The sequence below is a fragment of the Coturnix japonica genome, chromosome 4, assembly GCF_054131305.1.
Source record: "Coturnix japonica strain WE chromosome 4, WE-NBRP24, whole genome shotgun sequence".
NCBI lineage: Eukaryota > Metazoa > Chordata > Aves > Galliformes > Phasianidae > Coturnix > Coturnix japonica.
In genome coordinates this window covers 70,721,572-70,737,718 of record NC_140666.1, presented here as the reverse complement: position 1 = coordinate 70,737,718, position 16,147 = coordinate 70,721,572, and the positions used below count along the sequence as shown (strand labels likewise).

The following is a 16,147-nucleotide window of genomic DNA, read 5'->3' as shown; positions in this document are numbered from 1 at the left end:
AGTTTCAGTCTTTGGAAAGTTTTTAATCTAACCCAGCTTTCAACTGAACCCACATGTGCTTGAACTAATAACCTGAAATGCAAATCTGAACCGACTGCTGGTGCAGCTGCCCTAATCGGGGGTTAATTCAGGATCAGCTTGACCAGGTCTTAGTTCCCCTTCCAAGAAATGGTTCTGGTGACTGCTTTGACCTGCAGGGTTTGCTCTGGACAGATCAGTGACACAGCTTTACAGGACTGGGGTTCTGTAGTGCCTCAGTTGACTGCAGGGGTGGGGAGAGGTAAGCACAAAGGGCGGAAAGAGAATTTACAGTGCACTGATCACTTTACTGTTCTTCCGGATTGTAGTCACATCTGTCAACATAATGTTCTTCTTAATCGTACAAAGCACGGGCAATGGGCTGAGCTCTCATCTCATTCATCTCTATTGTGTTAAAAGATTGGACTGTACTGGAGGGAGAAACACTGAGCACTGGGAGCATAAAACAGAGGGAAGTTCACCCCTACATTCTATTCCCTATAGTGGCTGCTCCTGAAGGCTGGGCTCTGGACCGGGCTATTCTTATTGATGCTGGAGGGAAGTCTTACAGGGAGGAGTTAGTGGCCAACTGATAAGCCCTTACTAGAGTCTCATCACCTTGAAAATGCTTTTGTTCCATTTATGGGGCAACAGGAGCAACTGAATGCAACCTGAACAAAAATGTAGATTTAGCAAGACTGGGGGAAGCCTCCAGGAGATGAGCAGCTGTGACCTTCACACCCTTAAAATGTGACACTTCCATGTGCTCTGTGCGTGTGATAGAAGAAAAAGTAGTGCAAAACCTGGCAGTATCCACCTTCATGACAACATCTACCTTCAGTTCCACTAAATCAGTTTGCAGAGCTGGGTATGCTATGACTAATGAGAGAAGCTACATGCCAGTGGTGAGGCATGAGCTGCAGGAGGAGCAGTGGGCCCTATAATTTCACCAGGAGAACATGTTGGGGTATGAGGACAGAAGCTGTGGAGCTCAGAGGTGCTCCTCACAAGAGCAGTGGACAAAGCAGCTACAGGAGATGAGCAGAGAAGGCAGCATGAATGTGAGTGGAAATTGCACTCATTTCTGTATGGGGTAGGGGCATGCAGGCAGCTGCACTGCTCATAATAATGAAGTCATGCTTAAAAACAGCTCCAGGCTATGGAAAAAAAGATGCACCAGGGTCTCTAAGGGCTTGCAGGTGTACTAAAAGAGAGGAAAGGGAGGTGATGCTGCACTTCTCTGGTGGAAAACAGAAGTTGTGGTCAGTAGTGCCTCTAAAGTGCAGCCCCCTGCAGGTCCATGTTAGAGAGAGCTGAGCATCCCTCTCTGTGAAGCCCAAAGGGAAGCAGATGATGGATCAGTCATATTGATGAAAAGGTCTCAGAGACACCCAGGATGTGTGGGCTGGGAGATGTAGGAGATGGGATAGTTGGGGTGGGAAGCACTGTGCAGAGATGCCTGAGCTAAAGCCACTTGTCCCAAAATACACAGCCCGTGCCTGTGTTGATGTGGCAGCTGTCACCAAGACTCTCATATAAACTAATACAGACAGTGACTCCAAAAAAATTAGGGGATTGTCTTTGTTCTGAGAGATTTCTGGATAGCAACTTCAGTTGCCCTCCCTGTGTGGTAATTTAACCACATTTCCCTGTGCTTGACCACAGACCTTCCCACTCACAGTCCCATCTTCACCATAACAAGGTCATTTATGGCAGCACCTGCCTTGGTGAGGCCATGGTTTGCAGGTTATTCCTGGTGCCATGCTGAATAAATGAATGCTCTGCAGCACTAAAACCCTCATCTCCAGGTCTCACTTTGACCTGAGTCTGATGGGGTGTAATGGGCTTCAGAACTGGGCTGTGAGACACCGAGTTGTTGGAAAGTCAGAATTTAAAAGCAAAATGTGCCAGGACAATACAGCAGAAAAAAAGAAAAAGACAAGTACATTGTGTGCCTCCACTGTGTGCACAACTTTACATGACAGCAGGCAGCTGTGAGGGATTTTGCTTCCCTGCAGGCATCTCATGATTTGGTGATACCAGTGGGGTGCGAGTGAATGGATCACTGCTGGAGCAGGCAGTGACCGTGATGTTCCTTGATCTCACAGTTATCACACGGGACATGCTGGGCAAACGGGAGATCAAGCAGAGTCAGGCTCAAGAATGAATAAACAGGTTTTCTGACAGTATTTCTTATGAACATTCACTGGCCATACAGAAGTCACTGAAAAGATCTAGTAATAGATTCAGGACATCAGCTAGAGAGGCAGGACAGTCATGCAGGGAGAACACTGAAGGGACTACATTTTTCTCCATGGGCTGAGAATCAGGGGCCAGACCCAGACCTACTGCGAGTCATCAGAGTGGAAGGAGATGTGAAAAGTACAGCTGTCACTTGCCAAAGAACGTTTGTTCACATGTCACATCTGACCAAATGGAGGTGTAAGGCATTCATGGTATTTGACAGCAGTCATATTTCTGCTTCTTCATTAGGAACTGAACTTGGGCAAGGGAGCCAGACTGCAGGAGTATGCTGCTCACTGACTGTGCCAGATGCCTGGGGAGCAAAAACCCCTTGTGAATCCCCCTGAGTCCATGTTTTGGATGATCTAATTGCTATCACAGAAACATGGTAGGATTAACCACACAACTGGAGTCACACGCTGTAGCTGAGGGCTACAAGATTTTAAGAAGAGAAAGGCAGGGAAGGAGGGTGGGAGTGTTGCTCTCTATGTTAACAAAAGAGAAGGCTTGTGGAGACCTCATTGCAGCCTCTTTAAAGGAAGATCTGGATTAGATGTAAGGAGGAGATTTCCAGGGAAGTGAGGCCCTGGAACAAGTTGCCCAGAGAAACTGTGGATGCTCCATCCCTGGAGGCCTTCAAGGCCATGTTGGATGGGGCCCTGGGCAGCCTCATCTACTGATGGCAGCCCTGCATATGGTAAGGTGTTGGAACTGGGTGGGCTTTAAGGTGCCTTTCAGCCCAAGCCCTTCTGTGATTCTATATGATTTTTTGGGACAAGACCTGAAGGAGTGACGAGTGCCACCTCCTGATGTGGTACCTCATTCAGCTGAAGTCTGAGCCAATCACCGAATGACTGAACAATGTGCACATTTAGCATTAATGTTAAGCCCACAGTAAATGTCACAAATAGGAATCACTTTATTTCTTTCTCTGAAGTGCCCAGAGACCATTTGTTCAGCAAAATATTTTCACAGGACCATAAATCTGCCCTGAGTTTCAAATTCACAGCAAGCTCCCACTTACTGCAAGGGCTAACTTAGGTTTTTGAGGTGTATATAGTGTACTGAAGGGGATCTTAGCTGAAACATTTAAGATGTAGCTTGCCAGGGTAGTCTGAACACCTGCAGAGAGGAACATCTGAAGAGCTGTTGAGGTTTGGAGACCACTTGATCTAAAAGTAGTGAGGAGCTGTGAGAACAGCACTGATGGCGGCGCTAACAATGAGGGGAACGTAAGGATGTGGTTTGCTCTTGAGAAGGTTAGAAAGAAAGTAGGAGGGGGAAGGAGGAGAGAGAGGTGGGCTGCTGGTACGCAGAACAGTAGGAGCTAAAGCGTAGTGAAAGGAAATAGCTGAGGCTGTAACAAGTGAAAAAGGTTACTGAGAACTGAAGAAATCGGAGATGAGATAATGTGGCTGAATGGAGCACTGCCCAAGCTTCTTGCTTCTGGTTGCTGCAGTTGTTCACCCTATGTGAACATCTAGCAGCACTAGAGGTTATTTGGACAATTTGTTCTGATTCTTTAGCCTGAAAACATGACTTCCCAGACCAGAAATTAACTGATCAGGAAATGTGAGAAAGCCCCTGCATTTGGTGCTTAGAGCAAAGGGTTCTTGTGTGAGGTCAGCTTGTGCTGTGCAGTAATTGTGAGATGGTGGCTGAGGTCATTTGCTATCACACACTCTTAAAAGCAAAGTCTAATATGTTCCCCGAAGAAAGCAGATTTGCTTTGTTTCCTCGCTGCAGCAGGCTGTGACACCTGCGCCTGTTCACCTCCCAGCCAACCCTAAACCTCATGGGGCTGGAATACATGTCCCTGGCTTGGAGGAAAGCTGGGCTGAGGATGGCTGTGCCACAGGGGATGTGGAGAGGCTGTGCCTTGGCCAGAAGGAGCCTGTGCTCAGGGGTGAGCAGCACCTATTTCAGAGGCACTGCTGCCTCTGAGAGATGACAGCACATTAGTGAATGCCCTGGGTGCAGTGTGGATGCAGATCTGTGACAACCAGGGACACCAAGAGGCTGCAGCCAAGGGTGCAGCAGTATTTGTGTCAATGAAACCTTGGTCCAATGCTTTCCTTGGTGCTCTGCAGCCTGCATGCTTACTACAAACATCATAACACTGGAAGGGAAACCCAAGGCTGTGAACTGTGTGTGGAGGTTGTATAGAACCGGTTTCCAAGAGATGGCCTCACCCTAAACAAGCTTTGCATGAGACTTAGGAACTTGTCATTGCTGGGCCTCGAGCTGTAGACCTGATCCTGCCCATTTTCAGACTGCTGGGAAGGAGCTGCCGAGCATGCGGCACTTTGCACAAATGATCTCACTTGCCACTTGAGTAACTGCGGTAAAAATCATCTTGTGTGTGAGCTTGTTTGCTCTGAAGCTGGTAAATGACGTCCTGCAAGCAGGTTGATAGATGCTACAGGGACCAGCTGGTTCATGGTGACATGTAGCTCCCTTGGGATACCAGCAATGTGTACAGAGGTTTTGGTAGGGTTTGCTTTTAGAACAACACAACTGCTGTGAGCATAGCTTAAAGCATATGGCCCCATAGCTGATATTTCAAAGCATTTCATCTCTGCATACCCATTTACACAGCATTTCAGAAGTACTGTCCTGAAGGCCGAATTCACAGTACTGAATAAAGACAAGAGATCAGTAATCAGCAGCCCCAGTGCTGCGGTCGAGGGCCGTGCTCTTCTCTCCTCGCCTTGTGAGAGCATGCTTGCAGGCTCCGTCAACATCAGCCGTTTGCAGATGTGCAGTGGCGTGGGCAGGAGCCTACTCCTCTGCCTCTGAACTGCAGGCAGGCAGGAGCACAGCACAGACAAACAGCTACATCTGACACTGTTATTTGAGAGAAACTAGAGACCCTTGTTTTCTTAGGAATTCAGGCTTCTTAGGATGATCACCTTATGTCTCTGGATAGTCAAATCCCCAGGGAAAACATATCTTTCAAACAGATAGCATATTCAGCTACATCGTGCACATGATCTGGGTGCTGCTGTTGAAATGGTGGGTGCTGATGCAGCAAAACAGATTTCTTGCATTTCAGCCTTTTACGTTGCCACTCCTTGGATGGATGCACTTGTCACAGCTATTGTTTCTCTTTCTGACGTTAATTGCCCCTCAAAGGTGTTTTCCCTCTGTCACACTGGAGATGGAACTAGAAATTGCCAAGATCAACTGTGCAACAAAGTGACACAAATGTACAATCACTGATATCAAAATCAAATTAAGCTCAGAGGAATCAAGGACAAGAAGAAGCTTACAGCTGAAATGCCTGAAGCTCAGCTGCTTCACTGAGACCAAGACAGATATGTTTTGCCCTGCAGATCTGCAGCACTGAATCCAACAAAATCAGCTGTAACTGGTTGATGTCAGACATAGGATTCATTGAGATGGAGACGGTCACCGATGTGGTGTGAGAGCTGTGCAGTGTGAGTGTCATGTGAGGGGCTGAGCCCTCCTTCTTCGACCATCATCACTCATAAAACAGCCCCCTCCAACTGGAATTAAATCCAGGGGGAATCTGGAAATGGAAATGGCCATGGAAATAATGGTGAAACTCAGATTTTCCTGGGTTAAATCTAATGATTTAAATGAATGATCATTCATCAATTACACGGTAAGGTTAAGACCTTAAAATGTCTCATTACATGATGGGGAGTATTCATGTGACCACACAGCACGAACACAGCCCTCTCTCCTGAAGGGAATGGAAATTATGAAAGCAGACATGGGTTTATTGAGCTGCTGCATGGGAAGAGAGAAGGATCTGACTCATCGACTCTGCAAACAACCGCATGAGACTGCAGTTTCACTTTTTGATGTGGTCTCCTTAGAGAAGCATACACCAGCTGAATTATCACAGTGAAATTCTATTCATTCCTCCTGGTAATTTTAGTTCTTGGTTCTGGGAGAAGAGAGATGAAGCTGCTACAGTGGGCATTGTACTCACAGTCCAAGTGATAATTAGTGCCTTCAGGGAGGAGCTGGGCCCTCCCACCCACCCTCTTTATCACTTTCATGGAGAAGAAAAGGGAGATGCATACAGGAAGGACTGGGTCTCCTCCTCTCAGGTCTGCACACATGAGAAACTTCTCAAGGAGACTGCAGTGAAATAAAAGAGGCCTGGGTTGCCTGCATGTCAGACAATGCTGCATTAAATATGTGGTGACATGAGGGAGCACTCCCATTCTTTATTGCAGTGATGTAATGAGAAGATGGAGAAGCTTTCAGATGCACAATCCCTCATTCAGCATTGGAGAAGACTCCCTCTTCTGTCCTGTGTGCAGCTGAAGATCACTGCACTGTGCCATTGCTGCTATTTAGACATGTTTTTAATCACAAGGAGGAGCTGGTACCTTTCCAGTAAGCAGGTGCAAATGGCATTAATTTTGACATCTTTGTTAGATGTCAACTGATGAGTGTCACTGGGTTTTGCCTACTGGACACTTCCTCTGTTCAGTGGTCTCCAGCCCCATCTCCAGGTGAGGGCCCTGCACAGCCTTGTGCTGGTACCAGAAAACACTATTTTCTTCCTTTGATTTTCATTAGTCTTTAGCTAAAACTTCACCTGGACTATTCCCTAGGTAAGGAAGTTGGTCATCTACATTCACAACACTGTTATCCACACACACACACACACACAATGGCAGTGGGAAACTGTTGAGATGCCATTGGGCTCAAAGTGACATGAACTGGCTGTTTTCCATAAGTTAAATTGATGGTAATCTTCTCAATTCAATCTGATCAACTGCAAGTGTAGTGCTCCAAATCTGAAGATATGCTGAGAGCACTTGGCCTAACTGTCTAACTCTTCTGAATTTTAAATGCCGAGTCCCACCTCTGATGAAGAGAAACACCATCATAGAGTCACTAGATGTGTGGAAGTGTGAGTCCTGAAGTAACAAGGGTTTGGCTACTACATCAATGGGAGATAACAGATCCCACTGAGTGGGAGTTTGACCGAGTTTCCATTTAAAGGAACTTGAAATCCTACATCACAGGATATGTGTGATAACCTGAAATAAGGATGGGTTATTTGATTACAGCTTTATCTTTGCCAGTGGGATAATTTGCTGAAATTGAGGGATACACCCATGGATTTTAACAGCGACTGGATTAAGCCACAAAGAAAGCAAAGCTTGCCTGGACGAATGCTCTTGCTTGTTAATGAAGTGCGAAGTCATTTACACGTTTTTACCCTTCATTTTGCTGAGTAGGAGTGTGTAGGCACGGGCAGTTACCACGGTGTAAACGACCCGCTGTAAATTCACACCAGCAATTAATTTCTTCATGTGCCCATGCTCTGAAACAGAGGAACACCCTGTTTCAGGATGGTGGGTGGGTGAGGAGAGGTGTGAGGAGGATACTTTGTCAAAACAAAGCTGCTTCTGCACATATGTTGCATGAAATGCAAGTGGCTGAGAAGCCTTCCAGCCACAGACTGTGTGTGTGTAGACTTCCCTGCAGTCCTGGCTGTCTCAGGCTGACTCAAGACATTGCATGCAAGCTCTGCCCTGGAGAACAGCATAGTTTGGGATCACCTACAGAAGCAGGAGCCAAAGTGGGCAAGGTGGCATCTTCAACACAGGTGCCAACACTCCCATTGAAATGGTAGACACCCAAACTCTTTCCCAAGTGTTCTTGTATCCACAAAAGGGACAAAATAACATAGCTTTGCTTGATTCTGCAGGACAAGGTGGGAAGTTTCTGTGGAGACAACAAATAAACAAATAAATAAATAAATTCTGAGCTTCAATATTTATTGCGTTCTTGGAGGTGCAGGAATAGAAATGCCCCCAGGTAGTATTGTTTCCCACAGCTACCACAAGCTTGGATGTGTCCTTTCTGTGTGACTATTACCATGTAATCCATCTCTGGGTTTTTCAGCTTAATTTTGATGTTTAGTTTTCCTTTAAAAGTCTTCGAGGACTGCACAAGCCCTTTCTGTGGTGCCTGTGGGTGCTCTTTCACAGCCCTAACACCTCAAGGTGTTAGGATGAGACCCAGAGTGACCCAGATCCCCCATGTGCTGTTTTTTCCACAAACTTCCCATGTTTGCAGTGCTCATCAGATTCCTCTGCTGGAAGGACAGGGGCAGCATCCCCTCCATTCTGGTGAGGATGAACAAATACAGCAACTACAGTGCACAGGAAGGGCCAGCCCAGGAGCTGCTGGAAGCAACCCCAGCAGTGCTACCTCAGCCTAATTCTTGCAGCTAAACAAAAAATACAAACAAAAACTTTATTATTATTATTATTATAAAGTCACTTTTTTTCTGGGTAACACTGAGCTGTGAAGTTAGGTGTTAAAGTGAGTAAAGTGAGTAAATCTCCTGATTCTGGAGTTTTCCACGAGGGTTAAGATAATGTGGCAGAGCCACTCATGTGCAATGCTGGTTGGTGAGCAAGCCGAGGTAAACCAACCAGCTTAACCACAAGGACCTGTTTTCTTTCTGCACCGGAAACACCTGCCAAAAGGCTTCAACAGGGCTGTGTGAAGAAAAGCACCAAATCAAACTTCCATCCATACAGTAGTAAGCTGTGGTACGATAACTGGCCTCTCAGCAAGTGGCTTGAATCTGGTGCATTTTCTATGTGTACTGCTTTGCCCATTAGGTAGATTTAAGTCTCAGCACTGGAGACCCTAGTGGTGACAATTCCTGTCACCCATGAAAGCCTTCCCTTGAGTCTTTCAAGCCAGCTAGGTCTGGCAGCTCCTAACCCTCCATGCATCACCCCCTACCCACTCCTCTGGCCCCAGCAGCACCTCCCAATGGGCTGTGGGAGCTGTAACACTCACTGTATATGCCTCCTCAGATGTCAGCTGGTAAGGCAGCAAATTTCCTAAGCAGGTGGTTCCCAGGGATAACACATATATGGGAAAAACATGAAAGATACCCATCTTTGGGAGCACTGGGTATTTTAACTCATTACCTTGCAGTCCAGCAGGGAGATCTAGAAGACTCTGACACACTACTTACTATTCATAAATACAGGTGAGATGACTGCAATATGGGGTCCTGTATTACACAGCACCACACCATGCTCACTCTGTAACAGGCTGTAGTAAAGCTGTAGCAGGGGATCTACCAGGTGCACGACAGAGAATTATTATATTATGGTTACCTATTGTGCACATCTTTGTGATGTGCTCTGCATCTAGAGCAGTGCAACAGTTTGTTGTAGCTAAAATCCCTCTTGGAATACTGAAAAATGCAATAGTAAGTAGGTAGACAAAGAAATCAACCTGGGTAGGTCCTGAACACACAGATGTGAAACACTGCAGGGGATGCTATTACTTCAAATGCCCTTGGTATAGAAGGTGACACTCAACATTATGAAAGTGCTTCTCAGATACGTGACTTAATCACTGACAAATCTAAGAAGTACCCCAGTTAGCAGATGTGGGTTATTTATGTTAGCCATCTCTTAACAAATATTCTCTGCTACAAGGGATCCTTTGTATTTAGCAAGGTCACCTTTGATAGCTTAACTACATTTTGATTAAAGGCTTCTTTTACTCAGTGTATCACTCTGATACAGTTCTTGAAAAGGGCTCGGTGAAGGATCTAATTGTCAAGGGGCAGTCCCACATACATAGAGGCTGAGACAACAGCAGCAGCTGCTTAGGTTGGATGCAGCTGCTATGCAACTGCAGCTTGGACAACATCAGCTTCTCTGTTACTGTCACATTCAGTTAGCAGCTGAATTCTCTTCATATCCACGGCTAAGCTTCAAATTGTCAGTCATCAGCTACCTTTATTTTTCATTCCACCAGGCTGTAAATAGGATGCATACTTGTACCAAGTTAACATGTCACAGAATCACAGAATCACAGAATTGTAGGGGTTGGAAGGGACCTCTAGAGATCATCGAGTCCAACCCCCCTGCCAAAGCAGGCTCCCTACACCACGTCACACAGGAAGGCATCCAGGCGGGTCTTAAATATCTCCAGAGAAGGAGACTCCACCACCTCCCTGGGCAGCCTGTTCCAGTGCTCCGTCACCCTCACTGTAAAGAAGTTCTTCCGCACATTCGTGCGGAACTTCCTATGCTGTACTTTCATCCCATTACCCCTAGTCCTATCCCCACGCACTACTGAAAAGAGACCAGACTCACCACTATGGCTCCCACACTTCAGGTATTTATAAACCTGGATCAAGTCCCCTCTCAGCCTTCTTTTCTCACGGCTAAACAGACCCAGTTCCCTAAGTCTCTCCTCAAAGGGGAGATGCTCCAGACCCTTCACCATCTTAGTGGCCCTCCGCTGGACTTTTTCCAAGAGATCCCTGTCTTTTTTGTACTGGGGAGCCCAGAACTGGACACAGTATTCCAGATGAGGCCTCACCAGGGCAGAGTAGAGGGGGAGGATCACCTCCTTCGACCTGCTGGACACGCTCTTTTTAATACACCCCAGTATGCCATTGGCCTTTTTGGCTACAAGGGCACACTGCTGGCTCATGGTCAATCTGTCGTCCACCAGGACGCCCAGGTCCCTCTCAGCAGAGCTCCTCTCCAGCAGCTCTTCCCCCAGCCTGTACTGGTGCATGCAGTTATTTCTACCCAGGTGCAAGACTCTACACTTGCTTTTGTTACTGTTGTCACTGTTGTGCAGAATCACGGCCTTGGACCAGCACACAAGAAGACTAGAAGAGTTTATTAAAAGAAAATGCAGCTTAATAAAAAAAATTACATAAGGTAAAATACAGCCAGCACAAATATGCTGTACGCATACATACTGACAGACACACAAGTCACAGTAGTTTTAAAACCAAGACAGTTTAAGTAGTAGTTACTCCTTTTCTACAACTTAGCAGAGTACTGAAACTATATTCAGTAGAAAACATTTCTGCACTGCAAAATATATCCATTACCACAGATGCCCAGTGGATGGCTGTAGTTATGTCCGCCTCCGACTAACTCATCAGAACCTTGCTATTCTGTCAATGACTTCATCAGAATACCCACAAAGACCATGCTGTTATAAGAGCTCCCAGCCAGAAGGAATGCACACCATACTGATATGGAGGATATCCAGCAAGTCCAAGAGCACATCGGAAGACTGTTAGGAACTCCCTTTTTGTGACAGGCCTACTGTCCAAATGCACAAAGAGAGGACCCTCTCCTTGAGGCCGTGCTGCCATATAGACACAGAGAGCTTCAACAGGACATACCCATGTCTCTCTAGAAAGTCCCAGTTGGACCAAAGACCTTTCTTGACCTATTTGAGATGTATGCAAGCTGAGGTTTGCGCTCCAGCCAGTCAGCTGGAGATCACTGAAGTACAAGAGCTTTGGCTGCACTTCATTTTTGTGATTTGCCACTATTTCTTCTGTGCGCAGTGCCCCCCAAAAGGCTACAGTGAATAAAGCACGGAACAATATACACTCATAAGGAGAGCTACACACAGACTTGAGAGTTCCCAGGAGAGATCTTAACACTTCAATTGTTACAGGACAGTATTTATCCTTTGAAAGGGCAGTCCTATGTTTCAGTCTTGATATCATGTGCCAGACAGCGGGGTCTTGAAGAGGATCAGGATGATCTACCATTTTGGAGATGAAGGATAGTCCTTCCATGTACATTATTATTTTTGTGGGAGGTAGATCCTGGGACTCCATGATGACCAAGAACCCTTTCACTTGACCCACTGGAATTGGCCAAACTGCAGGCAGTGCCATGCATTCTCTAAAGGCAAGAAAATTCTTCAGGCCCTCGCAGTAGAGCTGCCATTGGTGGTTACTTCCTAAGCCCTCCAGTAACATGAGAGTCTTCAGGGGCCAAGGACCCAAGGGATGCTTCCAAGAAACATGGCTGAGTTCATCTGCAGAAAGAATACTACATTAGCAATGGCAAGTAAGGCAGCCTCAGTGAGAAGCAGACAAAAGCTTCTTTCCTTACAGCACCGGCAGCTATTGCTTGAGCTTCTCTGAACAACACAACAACTCTACAAGAACGTCCCTTGCATTTTTATGACTTTCATGTGTAGAGCCATAAGGATGAAGGGTTAAGTGTTAGAACACCCCATGACTTTTCTCCTTAAAGCATTGCCCCAAGCCTGGTGAGAGACTTAAAACAACACCCCAAGCTCCTGTAACCCCAGGCCATACACAAGGGTCTGGAAGTGACAAAAACACATATTACAAATAAATTCTTAGCTCATGCAGCTCCCAACAGGTTTCCTTCACAGAGGTCAGAGCCCAAGGATAGAGAGAAGCCAACCTCCCACTAACCCTGGCCACCGCATGCAGCCCCCATGAGCAAACCCTGCAGAGCAACACATACCCACTCCGTCCCCACCACCACGCTCCTGTCCGCTTGAACCCAGCGATCCATTGTAGCCATTTGGACTACGCAGCAACCACTCCATGCCAGGTTCTCGTCCCAGCAAGGCGAGGAGCTCCCAGAACGGCGAAGGGCTGTTGGCAGCCGGTTCGACCCCGCTCTCTGCGCGCCACATCACCAGCAAAGCAACGCCCCGAACGCTGCAGGCACGAACAGCACCACGGCGATGTCCCTGCTGCACCTTTTTGTACCCTGGCCCGAACTCCCGGCCAATGAGAAGGACCGTCTCTCAGCTAATCGCGGGGCCCGTGCCCGGGAGCCAGGGCAGGAGTTGTTATCTGCTATTTATCGCCTCTTTGGGCCGCAATTAAAGGCCAACAAAGAGCGCCCTTATGAATACGGGCGTCGGCTCACGGCCTCTTCGCACCTTCTGCTCCGGCCGAGCAGCCAATGGCAGCGCCGTGCGCTCCCCGCTTTGCTCCGAGTGTCCAATCAGCGGGAGCCGCGGGCTGCTCCGCGGCTATAAAAGAGCCGCGCAGGTGGGCAGCCCGGACTTCGTGCTGCTGCGCCGCTCTGAATGTCGCGCAGTGGCTGCGCTGCGAGTGGGTCTATGGCTGCATCACCCTTCTGGGAGATGCTGGCGCTGCTGGCCCAGGAGCCGGGCATGGAGTGGTTGAAACTGGGCCTCGCCGGGGGGGTGGCATCACCGTGCAGCCAAAAAACGGGGCAGACGGCCTTGGGGCGGCCCAGCGGCTCCGGGCGGTGCGGGGAGTGCGGCGTGGCAGCAGGTGGGTGAGTGGTGCGGCAGCATCCCTTGTGCTCTGCATCCCTTGTGCTCTGCATCCCTTGTGCTCTGCATCCCTTGTGCTCTGCATCCCTTGTGCTCTGCATCCTGCAGCTCTTGCCTTTGTTTTACATGAGGTTGGAGCTCTGGGAGGCCTCGAGCCTAATTTCCAGGCTGGGGAGCGTTCTCTCTCCTGGCAGGAAGGTGCTGCGTGCCCTTCTTGGTTAGAAGCTGTGCAGGCCATGCCAGCAAGGCTTGGCTTTAGCTGAGTTTACTTTCTTTAGCACTGCTGTGCGAATTGCTGGAGCACTGCCAGATGCAGTGCCTGAGCTGGGTCAGGTGTTGCTTGTAACCTTCCTCACTTGAAAACTATCTTGTCTCGTTAGCAGCTCAGGGTGCAGCAGTGTGTGAGCTTGGTGTCTGTAGTCAGATAAACTGCTGGGGCTCACTCAGGTGTGCCTCACGCTGGGGGGTGCTGCCTTTATTGCAGTTTGACTGGTGTACTTGTGCTAATGTGAATCCTGTCTTGCAGGAGGACAGGCTGGTTCTCGTCAGAAACACTTGCTGGGCCCTCAGCCTCTGAAGACGTTGATGCTGTTGGAGTGCTCGGGGGATGTTAGGCTTTGGCAAGCCTACTTGGAGGGGCTGAAGAAATTCCTTGCCTTTAGGAAGAAGATGGGAATGCCTGCAGCTTGGCCCATCCCAGAGGATCAAGTTAGAGGATTTTTAGCTGTGGAGTCTCTTTACTCATCCTCAAAAACGTTGATGTATGTGGCAGCATTATCTTACTTATCAAGGCTGTCTGGTAACGCTGACCCTCTGGAGGATGCTATAACCCGCTGTATGGTAATGGGGTTGAGACGTCAAGCGGGCATCCTGAGGGAAAGATATGCTCCTATAACAATTGAGATGCTACGATCACTCTTAGGAGCTCTGGAATCTGTGTGTGTATCCCATTATGAATGCTTACTGTTCCGTGCGTTGTTCACGGTGGCTTTTTTTGGGGCACTTCGAATAGGAGAGATGGTAGCAAAGCACCATAATGTACTGCAGCCTGAACTGCTGTACCTGAGGGACATGCAGGTGATGGAAAGCAGGGTGGTGTTTCACCTGCATAGCTATCCTGTCGACCAGGAGAGACCCATCATCAGCCTTGCTCTGTCTGGAGAGCCATGGGTGTGCCCTGTCCTGGCCCTCCGGAGCTATGTGGCTGTGCGGTCAGGGCTGGAAGGGCCGCTCTTTGTGCACAGAGACAACGTACCTGTAACAAAGAGGAAGTTTCTGACTGTTCTCAGATGGGCCCTTAGGCTGCTGGGGCTGCCCCTGGAGCAGTACGGTGTGCACTCCTTCTGGCTGGGGACTATCATCACTGCTGCACGCTGGGGATATCCAAGGGAAGATGTCACTCGCCTGGCAAGGTGGCCATGTGTGTTCCCAGGGAAGTCATAGCCATGGAGACAGTGGGCTAAAGAAGCGAGTGGTTCCTTTCTGTAGGAGTTCTAACAACATAGCTTATAGTCCTTGGCAGTAATTTAATGTTACCATCTGTAATGAATGTTCTACCTCACTGTGGATATGGCCTATCAAGTTCACTTGCATTTGTTTTTACTGTCTGTACTGTTGGGTGGGGGACTGTCAAACTGCTGTGCCCACAGATTCTTTTATTGTGTATAACTTCAGTTAATAAATGCTTCCTTTAAAAAAAATAGTCTGTGCTTACTGGTAACATTATTATTATTTATTTGAAGAAGTTGTGGGCTTTGGCTTTTTTTGAGCAATAAATGATTCTAAAGTTTTGAGGGGAAAAAAAACCCCAACACTTCAAGACTTTACAGTAGACATTGTAAGATATTGTAGTTAAACTATAACATACACTGGTGTTAGATGTCAAGCTATGGTAAAAGTTGTTGCTGAGGTCAAAAGGGAGACAAGCTACGTTATTAGCCTAAGAGCAGACACCAAAGGCTGAGTTTTTAAAGCCAGCCCATGTTTGTACTCATAAGATCTATTCAAACCAATATCTTCTTTATTCAGCAAATACTGGCTCCAAAAGTATTTCTCATTGTCTGTTAATCCCAATTCCCTCTGAGCATAATTAACCCGATAAGAATTTTAAACAACTAAAATAGAACAGAGTTCACTCAATGGGTAATGATTTCCTTAGGTTAAATTACTTGTCCATTATTCAGTCTGCTCTTTCATTTGTGTGAACTTGAAGATACTTGCTTACACTGAGGAGTCTTCAACTGTAATCATGAAGTGCAATGGCTTGAGTGCTTCCAATTTTGTGGCTGCAGCGCTTAAGGGACAGATGATGGAATGTATTTTTCACCATGTGGCAGGATGAGAAAGAGAGATGGTGGGTCTGATGGTGCCTTGCCTGAGGACTACAGTGAGCAATCCTACTGATGTTCCTTCCTGCTATCACTGCTCCAAACCTGGAACAAAGGTGTTGATAAATCAAGAGTTCTGAAATGTTTGCTGTGCTATGTCCTTCTTCTAGCAACAGTGTGGGTCACAGAAGTAAGGGAACAGGCTGAAATTTAATGCTGGTGTGATTTCCATAGGAAATAATTAAGCATGATTTCCCAGGTCTTCTAATCACTCTGCAGAATACTATTGCTCTGCTACTCTTTACCATGAATAGCATTGTGTTCAGTGTGGGATTTACTGCAGGGAGGCATCTTCAGTGGTTGCTATCATATCTGAAATCTTTGTTTTAACTGCATTTCAGTTAAAAGCTATTTGCTTTTTTCTGCCTGGCTTTGTTCACTGAAATGTTTATTTGCATAGTAGTTTCTGCATA

The 16,147-nt window shown here is 47.2% G+C and overlaps 2 protein-coding genes across 2 annotated transcripts; one reads left to right on the top strand and one right to left on the bottom strand.

The window, feature by feature from the left end:
* Positions 1 to 11,073: 11,073 nt before the first annotated feature.
* On the bottom strand, positions 11,074 to 12,732 carry LOC146761121 (uncharacterized). The gene is made up of 2 exons (XM_085547759.1): positions 12,645 to 12,732; positions 11,074 to 12,096 (listed from the first exon to the last, which is right to left on the bottom strand). The coding sequence occupies exons 1-2, from the start codon at positions 12,730 to 12,732 to the stop codon at positions 11,228 to 11,230; spliced, it is 957 nt and encodes a 318-aa protein (XP_085403885.1). The 3' UTR covers positions 11,074 to 11,227.
* Positions 12,733 to 13,167: 435 nt separating this feature from the next.
* Positions 13,168 to 14,986, top strand: LOC146761120 (uncharacterized). Its single transcript, XM_085547744.1, has 2 exons — positions 13,168 to 13,345; positions 13,874 to 14,986. Exons 1-2 carry the CDS (start codon positions 13,168 to 13,170, stop codon positions 14,788 to 14,790), a joined length of 1,095 nt encoding a protein of 364 aa, XP_085403870.1. The 3' UTR covers positions 14,791 to 14,986.
* Positions 14,987 to 16,147: the final 1,161 nt, after the last annotated feature.

Bases quoted from the DNA above. Each gene is read 5' to 3' on its own strand.
- LOC146761121 (XM_085547759.1), bottom strand. From the start codon at position 12,732: ATGTGGCGCGCAGAGAGCGGGGTCGAACCGGCTGCCAACAGCCCTTCG. The intron at 12,097-12,644 runs GCATGGAGTGGT...TTCTTTCTGCAG, and splicing joins CTTGCTGGGACGAGAACCTG to ATGAACTCAGCCATGTTTCT.
- LOC146761120 (XM_085547744.1), top strand. From the start codon at position 13,168: ATGGCTGCATCACCCTTCTGGGAGATGCTGGCGCTGCTGGCCCAGGAG. The intron at 13,346-13,873 runs GTGGGTGAGTGG...CCTGTCTTGCAG, and splicing joins GGAGTGCGGCGTGGCAGCAG to GAGGACAGGCTGGTTCTCGT.